The 18,761-nt window shown below is 39.2% G+C and overlaps 1 protein-coding gene across 5 annotated transcripts in view; it reads right to left on the bottom strand.

Moving 5' to 3' along the window:
* The window catches only part of SBF2 (SET binding factor 2), a 214,641-nt gene that overhangs the window by 85,898 nt on the left and 109,982 nt on the right, over window positions 1-18,761 (bottom strand). For 4 of the 5 annotated variants that reach the window (XM_033152645.1, XM_033152665.1, XM_033152673.1 and 1 more), the window contains exons 6-7: window positions 16,470-16,575; window positions 153-285 (exon numbers count right to left, since the gene is read on the bottom strand). In XM_033152645.1, coding sequence (XP_033008536.1) covers window positions 153-285; window positions 16,470-16,575 — 239 coding nt within the window. Of the gene's footprint in view, window positions 1-152; window positions 286-14,069; window positions 14,244-16,469; window positions 16,576-18,761 lie in introns of those variants that run through there. The other variant, XM_033152683.1, reaches the window with a different exon arrangement.

The following is an 18,761-nucleotide window of genomic DNA, read 5'->3' as shown; positions in this document are numbered from 1 at the left end:
TATTAAAAGGAAATAAGTTGAATGACTATTATGCAGTAACATAATCTTCTGTAAAAATGTCTAATATCTAATTCGAGGGAGTCCATGTGAAAAACTCACACCAATGTGAACGTGGTGTTCCTCAATGCCACAAGTTGCACAAAAGAGCTTACCTATATTTGAGAGGAAACATTAAAGATTCAAGTGCTCTACTGGCATCGCTCAGTCTTTGGAAACTTGCAGAATGAAAGAGGACCTTATTTTCTGTAAGAACTGCGCAGAACAGACTCAGCACATTTTGAATTCCTTTATAAAAAAACACAAACAAATTTTAGAAGATAGAAATGCACTGCCAAATAAAAGTTAAAATGAAGTAATTAACATTTTTGGAGTCACTTTAGGAAAATCTGTGGTAAGAATATAGTGTGCTACATCTGAGGGGTTTTCTCTTTTCCGTGACACTCAAGTATTGTTTGTTTGTTTCTTTCATTTTAAGGCTGGCCCGCTCCTCTATGATTATTTCCCTATGGTTGGAATATTTTGTGTTAGATGTCTTTCAGGATATTTGATCCTATTTTCCTAACAGTGCTCAATAGTGACCTGAAATGGCATTTTGTACAAGTATTTGCTCTTCCAGAGCCAGGCCAAGTGGTTAACTTATCAACCAAGCTTAATGTATCAACCTTTACATAATGGGTCTCTGAATACATTAGGCTGTTGCTGTCAGTGGAAGAATAGAAAATGTCTACTAGAAGTTATCTGTAAAGTATAAACTGAAAGTTGTAAGTCTGAACAGAAGCCAACAAAGATTATTATGCAAGCGACTGTAAAAGATTAGCTGGCTGTAAAATCCAAACAATTCTCGCATTAATTGAGTTAATGAATCAAATGCTACTAAAAAAAAGACAGACAATAACTTATTCCAGATATAAACGGTATACAAATGCAATGTCTAAACATTTTAATGCCCTGGGGCCAGCCCTACTATTTGGCAAAGGGAGGCAAAGATTTCAAGCAGCAGCTTGTTTTAGGCACCTTGCTCAGTCATTCCTATACCTGCCCCCCCCTTCTCCTCTGCTGCAGATTGGAGCTATGTGTGCTACAGGCCTGTCATACACCCTCTAAACTAGCCAGATGCACAGGAGGACATTATTCAATTGTTAGCCTTGAAGTAAGTTTCACTTGTCAGTCCAGTCTGCTGCTGCACAGGAGGGTGGGTGGGGAGGAAGAAACACATTTTGTCCTTTGCCTCAGGCAGCAAAATGTTTTGGGCCTGCCCTGTTAAAGAATGTACTACTACGTTATGTGCTAGATTTGTTTTATTTTTAGAAATTGCAAGTTGCGGTGAGAGTGAAGTGCATAACTTGTAACATGTGGTAGCTGTTAGGTGTCATCATATTTGGAAACACTTCCTAGATGATGGAATTCTGAAGACATTTTATGTGGGATTATTGGTTTGTTGTTCTTATTTTTACTATGTATTTTGTGGTTTTATATATTGTGAACCGCCCTAAGATCTGCGGAATGGGGGGGGGGGTGATATACAATTTAATCACTTACCAAATAAATAAATAAATAAATAAATAAAGTCACATTGGTTTTTGCAAAATTACTTGCAATAATGTGCTTAGGTCTTAAGTGTCAGTGACCTTTTAAGGATGCATTTATAGATTAAAATGCTTACAAGTACCACAATGCTATAGCTTGGTATTCAGACTTTCTTCCCACTGGCAGGAGCATCACTGGAGAGGAATTCCACCCAGGTGGTACTCCTGCTATTAGAAGAGGGGAGACGATTTCTGCAGATTCCACCCTCCCCCTACAGTGCCTTCAACTTTAAGGGGCCTAAATTTGGAGAGAAAATTTCTGCTCTTGGATGCACATCCCTATGTATATTTGATCCTACAGGTAGCGCAAATGGGTCGGTGCATTTAGATGTTAACCAGAAGGTTGGTGGTTTGAGCCAAGCCAGGGAAAGCTGTGGGCAGGATTCCTGCACTGCAGGGGGTTGAACTAGATGGCCTTCGTGGTCCTTTCCAACTCTGCAATCTTATGATTCTATGAAGAGAATTCCCCTGCTCCCCATAATTGAAATTGTAAATGCGCAGTCAGTCACCCACACAGCCTAAAACAACTGGGCTTGAGGAAAGCTAAATGCCTTACATGGGGCAGCTTCTATCCTATTGGGACCCCAGGCTAAACAGAAGCAGCTGACTTCTCAGTCAGCTTGTCAGTCCTCACTGGCTGAGGACCTCTGCCTAAATTCTCTACTAGAGCTGATACTGACTGTCAGCACGATGGCAACATGGGATTTCTGGAGATTTGAGGGAAGTAGTATGTGCTTTTTTAACCCACAAGTTTCTTGCATACTTTGGGTGTCATTCTCCACCACCTCCCCTGGTATGCAGGAAATAGCCCCTGACCTGTTGTTTCCCCTGTTTTCTCTCTTGCAGTATGCAACAACTATTTTACTGAGAGGAGCGATAGAGCAAAAGCAAGCAGTGGGAAAAAGTTTGTTTTTTTAACATACGTGACAGCAATGCACGGCAAAAGATTATGACAAATGAAAGGGTTTGAAAGAAACGGTTTACTTCAAATGCTTTAGCTGCTCTATGGTTTGCTGTAACTTTATGTCATATATTACATATTTTATGTTTTTATGGGCTTATAGCCGCAATAAAATTTGAATTTGAATTTAGCTGCTCAAGACACTATTACCGGTAACCCAGATCAACATTTTCCCTTTAAAATCATTCTTATGCACAGGGTTGAATTAGAAGACATACATTGCTTCAACAGATCTTATTTCTATTATAATGCACTCTGGTAATGTTTAAATCAATAGATAATTATAATAATTCTGTTTATGCCAGCCACACTTATCAGTGCCAAATATAATTTAAAAGAGCTATATGGGCAGCATAGAAAGGTCCTGCACCCAAGAAACTTATGATCTAAAATAGACAGTGAAGAAACAACTGAAGGAAGGGAAGACCAGAAAAGGAAGTGAAGAATGAATGCAAATGTCGTTACATATACTTAAAAAGTCAACGGAGAAACCAAAGGCTATGCAGAAAAAAAGGGTTCTGGTAGCGAGAGATGGCATGATATACAGCAATCAAAGCAATAAAGGTAAAGGTAAAGGGACCCCTGACCATTAGGTCCAGTCACGGACGACTCTGGAGTTGCGGCGCTCTTCTCGCTTTATTGGCCGAGGGAGCCGGCGTACAGCTTCCGGATCATGTGGCCAGCATGACTAAGCTGCTTCTGGCAAACCAGAGCAGCGCATGGAAACGCCGTTTACCTTCCCACCGGAGCGGTACCTATTTTTCTACTTGCACTTTGTGCTTGCGAACTGCTAGGTTGGCAGGGACTGAGCAACGGGAGCTCACCCCATCACGGGGATTCGAACCGCCAACCTTCTGATCGGCAAGCCCTATGCTCAGTGGTTTAACCCACAGCGCCACCTGTGGCAAATTCTTGCTGTTTACCAGTAGAGCTAGCTGGCTAAATCTTCTGGCTCTCAAACAGACTGCAGTTCTCCAGGTGGAGGTGTAGCAAAAGTGCTGAGGAGCCTACCCTAAATGTGAGTAGAGGTAAGTGAATCAATGGCAACCACAAACTTTCAGATTCAGTCATTCCTTAATTTTCTTTCTAGAGATTTTACAGCTCATAAGGCAGGCTCATGATATATCACATTCTGCAAGTAGCTTCCTCTGTAACTCAAAACTGCAGTTGGGGTGAGTAAGCATTTTTCTACCTGCAGGAATTTGTTCTTGGAAGCAAGTAAATATGTTCCATAAGTTTTTCATTTAAACTAATGAAGGGCTTGAGTATATGATTTCAGCTGTACAAGATCTGGAGTTCATCAATTCCGCCTTCATCACTTGGTGACATTGCAAAAAAAAAAACAACAAAAAAAAACCACACACTCAACATGTTACTATTTAGAAACCAACATTTTACACAGTTCAAAGACGACAGAGTATGTGAAAGCCAAACAATCCCTACAACACTACACATTTTTTTAAGAGAAAGCATGTATTAAAACACTGAAAGTGTGCAGATCACTAGTACATAACTTCCTTTATTTTCTACATAAATGCATCATGCAAATTTTGACAGTTTCTTTGCTTTCGACCTTACTTTTACAGTTACCAAAAATTACAGCTTTTTGCATCCCTATAGATGAAATATATCCATGTACAGTATATACAACTCTGGTCAACAAGTTGTACAAATCATGCCCACTTCAGCTGCAGCTAACACCTACTGTACATGTATTCTGCCCAATACCCAACTGGCTGCTGCTTTAAAAGTAGGACTGTTAGACCATGGGGTTTCTTGCTAGCAGAGCTTTTAAATCTGTGGTTGACCAAGATAAATTGGGACAGTTGGAGGGTAAGATAAATTGTATTTTATTTTTTAAATCACAAAGTCTGAGTAGAGGGTTATATATTCAGACAACTGGGATCAGTTTCACATACTTAGGATGCCAGATTGTGACTGGGTTGCTGTCCATGTAATTTAACTCTTCACATCTGACCGCTGCTACAATGGTCTTTGAAAAATTACTTATGTTCAGATTATCTAAAGCCGCTATTTTGGAAAGCGGTTTGTCTGTCCGTCTGTTCTCTATAGGTCTTGATGCCTCTTGAGATATCATTACCAAACCTGGCATGAGGATTCCTGAAGTGGGGGTGGCAGTTTTCATTGACTTTGGAACATTGGCTGCCAATGAACCAAAATGGTGGACTGAAACACAACTTCGAAATGACTTTGCCCAATTTGGCGTTAAATGTCCAAACTACATCAATCTGTACACCTCTGAAGAAACTGTCAGCCAGTTTTATGTGACTTTGCCAAATTGGGTGTGACAGTTCCAAGTAGCGGCAATTCGGCTGGCTTTGAAAATATCATTGCTCAATTTGGCATGGCGGTTGCCAAAACAGAACCCTCTTTGTCTATATTTGGATGCTAGTTATCATGGAGAATCAAGAAAGCAGACCAAACCTAATTAAACATTAGCATACCCACACTTGGTGTGTTTGCGTGCAGCCCTAAAACTCACAAATTACACTATTCATATAAAAATCACAATATTTTCTGGTTTCTTTGACTTTCCAAGAAGTGCAAGGCACGTCCTCCTACTTACATATATAGTACTAGATATTACACGGGAGTAGATGTTCTCCACCACAGTACACAAACAAAACAGATAAGCTTCAGATTTTTTTTTAAAAAACTTATAAATGCATTTTTAAAAATTTAAGCCACAACTGATTTAATTAAAATCATGAATATAAACAACTTTATATTTTGGCAATTAAACAGTATAGGCATTTTATTAAATAAAATAAATATAATTGGGTTTATTTTTATTTAGAGGTATATATTTTGAGAGTAACAGGCTACATATGCCTGAGGGGCATATAAAGACAGGCTTTATAAAAACAGTTTTCTAAGCTCTTGATATTTGCAAACCATAAAACACATGGGAGCTGATGACTGCAATCCTATACTCATCCACCCGGGTATAAACCCTACTAAATCCAAAGGGGCTTTCTTCCAAGTAAACATGTATAGGATTGTCCTGTAAACTGAGCTACAGAACATATTCAAATATTCTGCATTTTTAAAGGAGCCTACATCTGCTATTTTAAGTCCTAAGAGCTAAATGTAATAACTGTTTACTTCTCTTCCTTCCTTAAACAAGTCAATGAAATAAACAAGCAAAAGGTCCTTTTCAGCTCCTGAATGATAACTTATTGCAACAGCAACTTCTGAAGACAGATCAGTGTTGCTTCCTGATGCTGGAAGGCAGAACTATATTTGTTGGTAACCTTGAACTTCAAGGTACATCCGTGACACTGACTAGCCAGGGCACAAACAGACTAGACAACACAAAAACATATCAACAATCTTTCTCATGTTGATTATTACAGATTAAGATTCCATAGTCAGGCATACATCCTGTTGAACATTATCCATATGCTGGAAATTTTTGAACAGAGGTTTCCTGACTGACCTTCACTGTTTTCAAGTATTTGAAACGATATGTAATTTGCACTAAAATATCTGACTTCCTACTTTTAAAAAATGCAATCAATCAGCCTGCTTCCTGTTGTTCTTTTTAAGAAAATGATTTAAGAGACACGCATGCACACAAAAGTGCATAGTTCATTGTTCAAACTATTACAATATTATTCCATGGTATAATGTTTCAGAAGTCTAAAAACATTGACTGTAAGATGCTTAAATAAAATGAGCAATTATAGACACTGGATTAGGGTATTTACCAAGATCAATAAATTCTCTAACCAATATGATGCAACAGGTTCCGGGCTCTTAGAATAGGTTATAATTAAAAGCTTAGCAAAAGAAATAATCTGTAACCTAGTGAGACTAATCCACAAAAATGGGTCAACAACTTCGAGAAAGCTTTTCTGAAAGATTATGGTGGTTGGCACAGCCCAGTACAGAGGTTGTAAAAGTTTTATAATGCAACATCTTAATAGGAATGGGAAACAGGCTTGATTAAGAGAGAGTTTAAAGTGGAAGAGACATTTTGAAATATTATTCTAAGAAAACTGGTACATCTGCCTAGTAAACAGACAGTAATTTTAGGAAGTAGAAACAAACTCAAATGATATTAGTTCATTATTTATTTTGGGTGCTTAATACAAAGAATTTAATTACTCTCTAGATTTACTGAATTTAGCATTAATAACAATACTCAGTTCAAACCAGAAACTCAGCACTGCCCAGGACTCAGCAAAGGCCAAACATGTATGCATCCTGATATTCTAAATGAAAACGAGATAAATGTTAAAAATCAGGAACTGTCAGTACCTATATATTGGCAAAACAGACTTTATGTGAGCATAGAACAGTAAACATAGAAAGGAGGTGGGCATTTGGAGGTGCGGCCTTCATCTTGCTTCAGGCCAAGGGAGCCGGCGTTTGTCCAGAGACACCTTTCCAGGTCATGTGGCTAGCATGACTAAACTGCTTCTGGTACAATGGGACACTGTGATGAGTGCCAGAGCGGATGGAAACACTGTTTACTTTCCCACCACAGTAAAAGGTAAAGGGACCCCTGACCATTAGGTCCAGTCGTGTCCGACTCTGGGGTTGCGGCGCTCATTTCGCATTACTGGCCGAGGGAACCAGCGTAGAGCTTCTGGGTCATGTGGCCAGCATGATAAAGCCGCTTCTGGTGAACCAGAGCAGCGCACGGAAACACCGTTTTCCTTCCCGCCGGAGTGATACCTATTTATCTACTTGCACTTTGACATGCTTTTGAACTGCTAGGTGGGCAGGAGCTGGGACCGAGCAATGGGAGCTCACCCCATCGTGGGGATTCAAACCACCGACCTTCTGATCAGCAAGCCCTAGGCTCTGTGGTTTAACCCACAGCACCACCCGTGTCCCCTTCCCACCACAGTAGTACCTATTTATCTACTTGCACTGGTATGTTTTTGAACTGCTAGGTTGGCAGGAATTATTTTCCATCTCATATTTTTTTGCCTGGTGTAAAATTACATATATAAAGTTTTTGGAAGAAACAGGGCAAATACTTTAAAAGTATTTGGCCATCAGGTTACCCTGAAAGAACATCTTAAAGTTATTAACCTGAAGGAGCGTCTCCACCCCCATCATTCAGCCTGGACACTGAGGTCCAGCTCCAAGGGCCTTCTGGTGGTTCCCTCACTGCGAGAAGTGAGGTTGCAGGGAACCAGGCAGAGGGCCTTCTTGGCAGTGGTGCCCGCCCTGTGGAACACCCTTCCATCAGATGTCAAGGAAATAAGCAACTGACTTTTAGAAGACATCTGAAAGCAGCCCTGCTTAGGGAAGTTTTTTATGTTGGATGTTTTATCGTGTTTTTAATATTCTGTTGGGAGCCGCCAAGAGTGGCTGGGGAAACCCAGCCAGATGGGTGGGGTAATAATAATAATAATAATAATAATAATAATAATAATAATAATAAACACAACTTCAGTTTAAAGATAATAATGTGAGAAAGTTAAAAATATGAATAGTTGTAACAGGCCCAGGACAAATGCTGCCAGGTACTATTTAGGCCTGTTTACATTCAAAAATCCCTTTGATTCATGGATGGATACAGAAGCAGCATATAAATAAAATTGCTTTCAGTGTTCATTCACTAGTTTTTACACAGCTTCTCTGTGTCCCCACCTTTCATGCCCATTTATCCCCACAGCTCTTTTTTAAAAAAATAAAAAAATGGTACTTTATTTATTTATTAAATTTGTAAGTAGCTTTACCTTGCCCAAGGCACCACAAATTGACTTACAACCAAGTCTCACAGAACTGGCTGGTGGAACACGAATAATTTCTCTGCTTAGGACATGCATTATCTTCCTCCACACCAAGAATCCCCTATTTCCAATTAGATCACAATGCCATCACCATCATTATTAAATGTCTTATATACATTCCCAGAAAAAGAGTAAGAGGATAGTGGAAGACTGAGCTGGAACAACCAGGTGGCATGTTGAGTTACGGAAAAGCTAAGCAGAATGTAGGACAATGAAGGGAAGTTTTGACAGCTGCTTCCTCTGCTATACATTTTTATGGCTAAAGAGAGTCCAAGATTACTGTACTCTGTAAGTCTGGCAGTATAACAGCATATGGAGATGTACTTGTTAACTGAATGAAATGTTCCAGTGATCCAGCAATTACTATGCTAATATATTAGCATATAGCTTATCGTATTGGCCCGAATATAAGCCGCACATTTAAAAGTCAAGGGGGGTGGAGACAATACCCGAATATAAGTTTCCTCGCCTTTTCCCTTCGCGGCCTTGGGGGAAGAGGATGGGGGACTACATCCAGGGCAGGCGCCACTTCGCCATGCTCCTGGGGCTGTTTGCCCTATGCTCCTGGCTGCGTACTGGGGGGGGGGGGAGCCATGTTGCATTGTCAGCAGCCTTTCCCCTTCCTCACTCTCTCCTTTCCTGGCCTTGGGGGAGAGGCCGGGGGACTATGCGTGCGGCGGGCACCGCTTTGCTGTGCTCCTGGCGCTGTTTGCCCCGTGCTCCTGGCTGCATACTGGATTATTTTTGTAAGGTTGTGAATGTAAGCCACACTTTAACTTTTCACAGTCGGAATTGGGGGGGGGGGGAGAAGTGCAGCTTATATTTGGGCCAATACGGTATATGTTTATGGGTCAAAGTATGGGATGACAGCTCATCTTCAAAATCCTAGAGCCATTTCAATCTGGTTTCAGGCCTGGTTATGGAACAGAAATTGTTTTAATTGCCTTGGTGGGTGAACTGAACATGAGAAGTGCACCCATTAGTTCCATTGGATCTCTCTACAGCTTTTGATGCAATTAGTGTGGAAACACTAATTGAGGGGATGAGAAAATACCCTTGCATATTAGTTTGAGAACATGCCCACCTGTGCAAACAGACAACATGGACTCTAGATGATGGTATTGTGCAAAAGTGTGTACAACTGCCAATTGCTATGTTCAAAAGAGCATGGTGGAAAAAATTTGCCCATACGTGTTTCAAAGGCTATGTGTATAAACATACAGCCTCAATTGTTTGTAGCTTCCACCACTATATGAAAAGTAAAGCACTTTTAGTAAAAGGAGGAGTCCTGGCAGATACAGCACTTCATCAGTGTTTGCCCATTCCGGATGTTCTTTTTATTTGCAGAAGGTTGCTTGGCAATTCATATCCAATAGGTCACTGGTAGGTTGACATCCTGTAATAAACATGGTCTGGGGTGGCCTTCAGACATATCATGTGTAATGTGTAATATTCTAGTAGTTGTGGTCATAACATCCTGAAACCTTTGATAGTGCAAAAGCAGATGGGTGATGCAGCACTACCAGATGTCACACAGACTCTCAGATGCCATGTGTACTCTAAGCCTGTGTGCCACAAAAATGTATGGTATATTGGTTAAGTGTGAACTCAGAGAAAGCAACTGCTTTGAAAACTACCAAATTAAATTTAAGTTCATTATACAGCTAACACTACTGCCACAGACACTTATGCGTTGAACTTCAAAATTTAAGATAACTGTTTATTCTGTATGCATAAATTAAAATTACTACTTTAAAAAGTACTGAATATTTGTAAGAGTCCAGTACTGAAGTTGTGAATTCCAGTAATCATGAACTGTGGGCATTCAAGCAGAGATTCTGATCCTCTTTTGCTGCAAGGAATTAAAAGTTAAACTTGTAATTATTTCAGACTTGTAAAATTACTGCTACATTTGTTGTGTGTGTGTACATATGTGTTCAGTTCCAACTCTCCTTTCCTACTCTAAATCACTTACTTTCTCAGGCCAAAACACCTAGGCCACTAAGTATATTTAGAGGTGAGATGGACAGCTCTGAATCCTATTGTTCATGGTTTATTTAGGAAGGTATTGGCCCAAGCAGCATGTTACTACATAGTAAAATAAATAAAAATAAATTGTTTATAATATTCAAAGAAAAGGCTCAGCAAATAAATAATGACCCCAGAGCAACAAGATTTGTGGACTTTCCAGAAGTGTGAAGAATTTATATTTCAGGGAGCAACTGCATTTGCTCTGGGTTCATCAATGTTCAGACAGCAACACATCAAATTCAAATTATAGCTGCAGGTTCAGGTATAGATACTTGGTTATTTTTAGCTGACTTTGCTGTGGTTTCCTTAAGTGTGTACATGAGTGTTTTACAGACACATATCTGCTGTTTATGCATTATGTATTCACCAATAAACACTGTTAGGTCTGCAATATATACACTTGCCATGTAATGTTCAAAGTGGTCCTTTCTCTTCCAGCAGTCTGCTCCTAATCTAGATGCAGAGAATAACTGTCCATGAAACTATGCCAGCTATTTTTAAATTTTAGTTAATATTACTAGATATAAATGATACCAAATGTTAACATTTTTTTGTTCAGATGTATATTTGTTTATCTTAGTAGACTTAGAATCATAAAATTTAGAGTTGGAAGGGACCCTGAGGAACATCTAGTCCAACCCCCCTGCAATGCAGGAATATGCAGCTGGCCCATACGGGGATCAAATCTGCAACCTTGGCATTATCAGCACCACGCTTTAAACGACTGAGCTATCCATGCTGACTTTCAACTCTTGTAATAAGCTGCTTGCAACTCCACAGCCCAGTCTGGATTCATAAAGCAACTCAGGCTTTTAATTATGGTGATCTTGACAGACCAGGAAAAAAATACAAACTGAACCTAGTGAGAGAAGTTATAGTTGTAAGCCTGATGGTTGTGGTTCCAATGTAGGCCTGAAGGTTTCCATGTGAATGATAGCAGTTCTACCCCACTCATACACCTCTAGTCAACATGACCCAGATAGGGTTAGTAATTCTGGACAATTTATTATTTTTCAGATGGACCCATATAGTTGACTGTGGCTGAAAAAAATCTGGAAAATGAGATTCTCCCTTTAGGCATGATTTTAACTGAAACCAAGTTTAAAAATAGCTTATTTGATTTCATTGCTCAAGTAAAACTCTTAAAAGTGATATCACTTTCATTATCTGGGGAATAATAAGTCTGCCTCTTGTCAATTTATCATAAATAGATATCTTAAAATAAAGCCTGTTTTTAAAATTACGTTTCATTCTTTCATGGATTACTAATGATTCAAACTATTTTGGACTATTGCCCTCAAGTGTAGGTTGGTGCCCTGGATACTTGTATGTTCAGAGACAATGTGTCCTGGGTGGTGTTACAAAGCCTTCCTTTTTCTGGAAAGGGGTTTTGGGTGGGTTACATATCACCATTGCACAATGTTTCTCTAAACAATATAGCCAAAGTAAAAAATGATGAATTTGTTTTGTAATTGTTGACTACTCTGTATTTGGTAAACATATGGGAACAATTTGTTAAAGACAGCTCATGTCTGTGCAAATGCAGCTCTAGTAACATGTTTCAACGTTTATTTTAGGTTTGTTCTCTCATAACTCTTGCTTTCCATAGGACACATTTAATATGTAAAGAATGCACTGCGACATTCAGAAAAATACTAGTTGCCTTTATAGAGGACTAGTTGTTAATAGATTTGTTTGCCATTAGCGAGAAACAATTACTGCTTTAATCTTAATTTTTTAGAATTGTGGTTGTTGGATGCCGAGATTTAAGCAACTAGGTGCCTCTTTATTTCACAGAGGAAGTAGCTGCACTAGGGTGGTTGGGTATAACTAGCTTGCTGCAAAACTGCTCTATATTTAGATTACAGGCCTTAATTTAGAACAAAGAAAGAATAGAATGAAGAGCCCACCATTCCATGCCAAGTCTTCCAGACTAATGTAACTATTCATCTGTCTGCATGCAAAAGACTAGAAAAAATGATGCAGAAATGTTTTAAAAGACTAGTTATTAATCCAGTGTCTTTTTTATCAATTTCAAATAAATGACCTTTAGTACATTAACATCTGAATAGAATTAAACATAATCAGAGTTGAAAGCTGTTCTGAGTTTAAACAGATTATTTTATAAAAGGCATGAAGGATATATTGAGGCTTAAATAAACAGAGATCGTATAATACAGCCCAAGACAACCATATTTTGTTAATTATAGCTATTCCTACACTATTATGTCTGAGAAAAATGAATTAATGTTTTCTCAGAACTAGGGGTTCATAGAACACTCTCTATAGTTTGCTCACTTTTCAATATTCTTTTACAGCTTTTTACAAAAGTAGTCATGGAGGGCCAAACATATCTTGAAAACCCCTAATTAGTTTGTGCCCTCTCACAACTCTTCAAAGCCACTTCCCCTCCCTTTCATATCATCTGCACTTGTGTCATTTGAGTCAGTGATCCATAGAGTCATATTACCATATTGGATATTATGATGTCACAATGGCAAATAAAGCACATTTAGAGTGTGAGCAATACTTTCTGTAACATCCTTCCGAAACCTGGAACCTTCTAGATGTTTTGGTCACAACTCCCAGCATCCCTGTCCATTGGTCATGTTGGATGCAGCTTATGGATGTTGTAGTTCAAAACATATTGAGTGCATCAGATTGGTGAAAACTGTCTGATACAGATCACATGGGTAATTCTAGCCAATCAGGGATCATTCTAATAACTGAACTCTTGCAGCTCTTTCAAAACCACTACCCCCAAATCATGGAAATGCGGGACCCTTCTAACACTGATGAAGCTTCTAACAACAAAAGCCCCATTTCCCATACATAAACATTTCCGCTCAGCTCTATTTGCATTTTTATTATCTGTGTTGAATTGTTTGGTTCCAAGGGGAGGGGAAAGCACAAATAATGAAACACTGTAATTAGGAATCCATACAGACAATTCGGCATAGAGCAATTCAAAGTAAAAATAATGTTGGCAAGAAAGCAGGAGTGCAATGGATGAAAAATGTTAAATGTACACACTAGTCACACTTTACCACAATCTATAGGCTTATGCCAAGTGTAGCTGTTGAGGTGTAAAACCCTTGTTTCACTTAACTCCTAACAAAAGCCAGGGATTCACTGCATTGTTTAGCTTCCCATGTCAACATCATATAAAATTGTAAGCAGGGCTTTTTTTCAGTTTGAACTCACCGGAACTTAGTTCCGGCACCTCTCAGGTGAGCGCCATTGACATTCTAAGAGAATGAAGGAGGCGTACATGTTGACTTCCAGCACCTCTTCTTCTAGAGAAATAGCACTGATTGTAAGTAAAGTAAAATCCACCCGAATGTTGTTCTTCCTCAGCTGAAAAGCCAGATTTCTTACATATGCAAATATTCAAAAGGCTTCTAAGCCAATTCAGCAACCTGTCCAGTACCTCTCCTAGATTACCAAAGGTGCTCTATAAATACTCAATTGCCTTTGTCCTCTACCTCCAAAACCATGAAATTTGTTGGGTGTGTCCCAGAAAAATGCCAGTGCTAAGCAACAATAATTAATTTGCATTCATTGAAAATCAATGATGATGAATTATGCAAAAGGGAGTCTAAGCCAAAAGTCTTTCCAAACATTCCACATCATGGCTTTAGATAACGATACTCTACAATTTTGCTTTGTCAGTATTGTGACTTGATGGTAGCTAGTTTTCCAACTCCAACCACTTACATGAATTTTCTGTGGCTTGGGGTGCATTCATGCTGTCTGAGAAACTTGTTTCAAAATTTTCCAGTCTTTCATTCCCGCATAAGGCTTATTTTAACATTTGAAAGCAATCTGTAACAGAAGCAGAACCACGAGTAGGCTATGACAGAGTAAGCTAAACATCTTTCCTAAATTTAGTTTTTGTTGCAAATGGTCTGCTTAAAATTTATGTTTTCACTGACCATGGAAAAGCTAATATGCTAACTTCTTCGCCATCACAACGAACTTGTTCATTCTTCAACAGATGTGGATATATTCTTACCATAGAATTTTCTCAAGGGAAAAAGTATGTTTGTGCCAATGTTCTGATTCCTGTGTAAGTGGCTCAAAAACTACAATGAAACTATAGAAGAATTACTCATAAATGAGTTAGTGAATGTCCCAAACTTGTTACTCAGCACATTTTTGTACAAGTGAACAAAACATTCTGTAATACCTGCTTCATTTTGGCCTTTTACCTTAGACTGAGAACATTAAGTGTAAGCTATGTGGTTGGTTTACCAGTCCACGGGCTTTCTTTTATACTATAAAGCAGCTGCTGGTGGATTTAGATTCAGCAGTGGGCTAGTTGGCTAGTGAAGGTAGAAAGGGGCATTTTAACTGTTTCTTTGCCAACATATGATTGCTCAAGATCATGCTGCTTTTTCACCTCTAGGAGAAAATATATTTTGATCTATATTTTTTATTCCTTAGGGAAAAGAGCAATGGAAGAGGGGGGTGAGTAGACAAGCAGCTGGAAATGCCAGACTTCTGCTCAATCTAAAGTCACTCACAGCTGCTTTGCACTATAAAAAGTTATATCATGGAACATGCTGTTCTGCCATGACTCCAAGAACATGCATGCCTGCAGGAGTTGTTTGGTTTTTGTTTTGTTTTTTACCCTGGGAGTAAAAAAAATCTCATCAGAAACCTCACAGCTTCTGTACTAAACACATATTTTTATTTTTATTTACTACATAGCAGACTACTGAAACTGTCATCAGCAAAAGTAGCCATATACTGGGAAAGGGCCTGTAACTCTGTGGCAGATTATACACTTGTCCCTGTTTCAATCCCTGATGTCTGTTGGTAGGGCTGAGCAGTCTGCTGTCTGAAACCCTGGAGAGGATGCCAACAATACTGAGGTAGATGAGGCAATAGTCTGACTTGTTATAAGGCAGCTTCCTATGTCCTGTTTAGTGTAAACATTCACTCACCCCTTGTTACTGTTTCTAGATTTGCACTGAAACATCCAACTGAGTAAAGAAGGCTTTCAGGTGCACATGCCCTAAGGATTATTTTTTCATCAAGAGCTTGAGGGTTTTGGGGGAGTTAACTGCTGAGTGCTATTACAACTGCCACATGACTTTCTAATGAGATACGAAAGAGAAAAATGTGCCCACAGAGTGCTTCTTTCTTGGTACTCTGCAAGGAGCTCTACTTGAAGGCATATCACACATCACAGCTGTACTTCTGTTGTCCGAGGAACAGAGCAAAACCACAAGGTAAGCACATGTACCCTCCAGGTCCGGTGTCACTATGAACCCAGAAAGATACTTTCCCTACCACTTAAGGCAACACTATACCTCAACTTTCATCCATAAGGTTGGAGTACATCATAGCAAGGTGTAAAAGCTGACTCACTGCACAGTATATATGCCCCATGCAAGTACAAAAAATATTTAGCTTCATTTCTCAACAAGCTGTCATCCAATTATCTTTCTTTGCATAGAGGAGATGTTGTGTATCTTCTCTCCCAAAGCCAGGCTTTACAGATTTGCTTCCACTGAAAACTTGGTACCTCTTGCATATTTCACTCTCCCTGTGTGCTGCATTTCTAATTTGTCCCTGTTTATTGCAATATGTTTACCATTAGGAATTAAATTGGAAAAAATGTTTAATATTTGGTTTAATTTCTCAGCTACAAAGAGATATTTTAAACTTTAGTTAAAAAAACAAAAGAAATATTAAGGTTGCACACAAAAAAAAAAAAACCAAGCAGCTGAAGAAGAAAAAAGTACAGAAAGAAATATCACAAATTAGATCTATGATAATATTATGGTATGACAGAAACACATCTACTAAGTGTGATAAATTTCTCAAGTCACTATGATTTGTACTAGCTTCAGACTCATTTCTCTCAAATGTGTACACGCATGCAGAGGGATACAGCAGTAAAGTAGTAATCAAACTGGATACAGCTGCAGGACACCCAGGTTACATTCAGATCATCATTAGGACATGCACAACTATGTTCCAAAATACAAAAAAAGCAACATCTTGAATTCTGAAACTCAAAACCAGCAAGTTACTATTGCACTTGTTCAGTCAGTTTAGAAACAATGGCAAAATATAAAAATAATAATAAACCCCAAACTTACATACCCAATTGTTGAAACAGAAGAGCCACACTAGTCCCTGTGACAGGAAGACTATCATGTAAAGGAGTTTGTATCAGTTGCCTGTCTCCTGCTCCCAAGGAAAACAGCTTCTGTAGAAATATATATTAATACACTATTATTGCTTATGCAATATGAGGTGAGTTGTTTTTGCACACCTGTTATCAGATGTATATTAATTAAGTCAAACTTAATGTTGTTTATGTGTTTACAATTGGATACTATTCAATATCCTACAATTTTGGGCCTCCAAACACGGTTGTCATGTTGTCAATATAGTTCTAGCAACTGCTGTGAGCACAGTGAGCAAGCATTTGTCCCCCTCTTGCCACCAATTACTAACTGAGTGTTTTGTGAATCACAGAGAACACTGATGGGGTGGGGAGGTATCTCACTTCTCCCTGGGCTTTGCAGCATCACAGAGAACACTGATGGGGTGGGGAGGTATCTCACTTCTCCCTGGGCTTTGCAGCATCATGAGCCTTTTACCAGGGCTTATCTTCTCCAAGAAGATAATGGACCCAATGGACTTTGGGGTGACTTAGCAGCAGCCGTGAGGAAGGGCTGGTCAAGATCAGGACCACAGAGTGTGGGTGAGGGGATTAACCCTTTCTTCCTGAGCCATAACCCCAATGAAAATCATTGTCATTGTTGCCAACATCAGTTTCCCTCTACTGAGGAAAATAGCAGCTCAAGGGAGGATTGTTTTGGGACTGTGGAGGGTTAACACATACACTCATGTGGCACAATCGTATCACGCTCCTGCAAGTCTGCTTTTTAAAAGAAAAAAGAAAAAGACTAACAAGCCACACTGAATGCAAAAAGGCATCCAAGAATTGGCTGCTTTGTCTGTAAGTCCGTCTTCTAGTAATCTTGGTTGCAAGTCCATTTCAATGTCCATAAAACATGAAAGAGAATGGAAGATCCCTGTTCATCCCAGCTAGGCAATCCACTGATAATTGGGAAGGAAGCAACTAAACAAATGGAAGGAGTGTGGGAAATGGCTCTGTCAAGTCAAGTGGAGACAAGAGGGACAGAAGTATACAGAGATTCATGCTTACTAAAGCAGGCTACAGAATAAGTTGCTTGAGAAAAAGCATAAAGCATTGCATCCAACACAGTAATTCCGCTTGCAGAATGACTTCTGCTAACACAACTTTCCATCCTTACCCTATGAACCCCTTGCACAGGTGCACCAAATGCACTGGAGGGTTCCCCCAAGATTTGGTAGGAGAAGGAGGGAAAGTTACACTGTGCAAGTGGAAGTTGTTCTGCAAGCACAATTACTTCATTAGATACTACTACTTGGAAAGATGCCATATACTGGGTTTGACTGAGAGGCCATCTACTCTCAGCGGCGGCAGCTCTCCCATCACCTGCTACCTGATCCTTCTTTAGGCTAATAATACCAGGACTGCAAAGCATGTGCTCTAAAGAGAGGGTGTTGTGCAAGGACTAAAGCATGGTGGCTATGAAAAAATGTATACATGGTATACAGTAGATTGGTCAAATAGTCATCATGTCAGCACTACCTTCAATGAATATATAAACTAATGTACAAGCAGGAGTTGGGAATGAAGCTAACTTATGCGGAAATGGGAAGAAGAAATTCTGGCTTCCTTTCTAAGTAACACACTACTCATTCTTAAGTACAGTCTACCAACTCAAAGTATGACAAGGACACTTCAGTGCCTACCCCTCTTTCCTGATCTAGGGTACTATCAGCAGAGTATGTTGGCAGTAGGGAAATGGGAAGGAAAAGACTCTTGCTGATGGTATTCACCATCACACCCCACTTCTGAAATTTGCTATGGCAACTGAATTACCCTTGTCAGGACGAAATCATCCATACTTACATGTGAATTCTGTGCAGCTATTTTTCATCATACAGCACAAATTACTAGTATGAAATAGAGCATGGTTTTCTTAAAACCTAATTTCATCATCATTGTATCTCATTGAAATCTGTATTGTCATTGAAGACTATGTAGTAGGTCCACTGAAACAATGAACTATACCAGGACTGACTCAATAAAAGCAAGTTCAGAGAACAGAAAACCTTCACTCCCCAATATCTCATGCAAACCAAGAAAAAAATAACATATTTTGAAACACCAATAATAAAAAAGTTGAATTCTACAGCAATGTTTCTGAATTCATACTATGCCTTGTAACAGGCATTTGAAATGACAAAATTAACACTTTGACCTTATGGTGGAATGGAATTCTCGCTCTCTTTAGAAGACGGGCCACTGGGACATACTCAACTGAACTATGG

This window comes from Lacerta agilis, chromosome 1 (genome assembly GCF_009819535.1).
Source record: "Lacerta agilis isolate rLacAgi1 chromosome 1, rLacAgi1.pri, whole genome shotgun sequence".
NCBI lineage: Eukaryota > Metazoa > Chordata > Lepidosauria > Squamata > Lacertidae > Lacerta > Lacerta agilis.
This window is presented reverse-complemented; position numbering and strand designations above follow the sequence as displayed.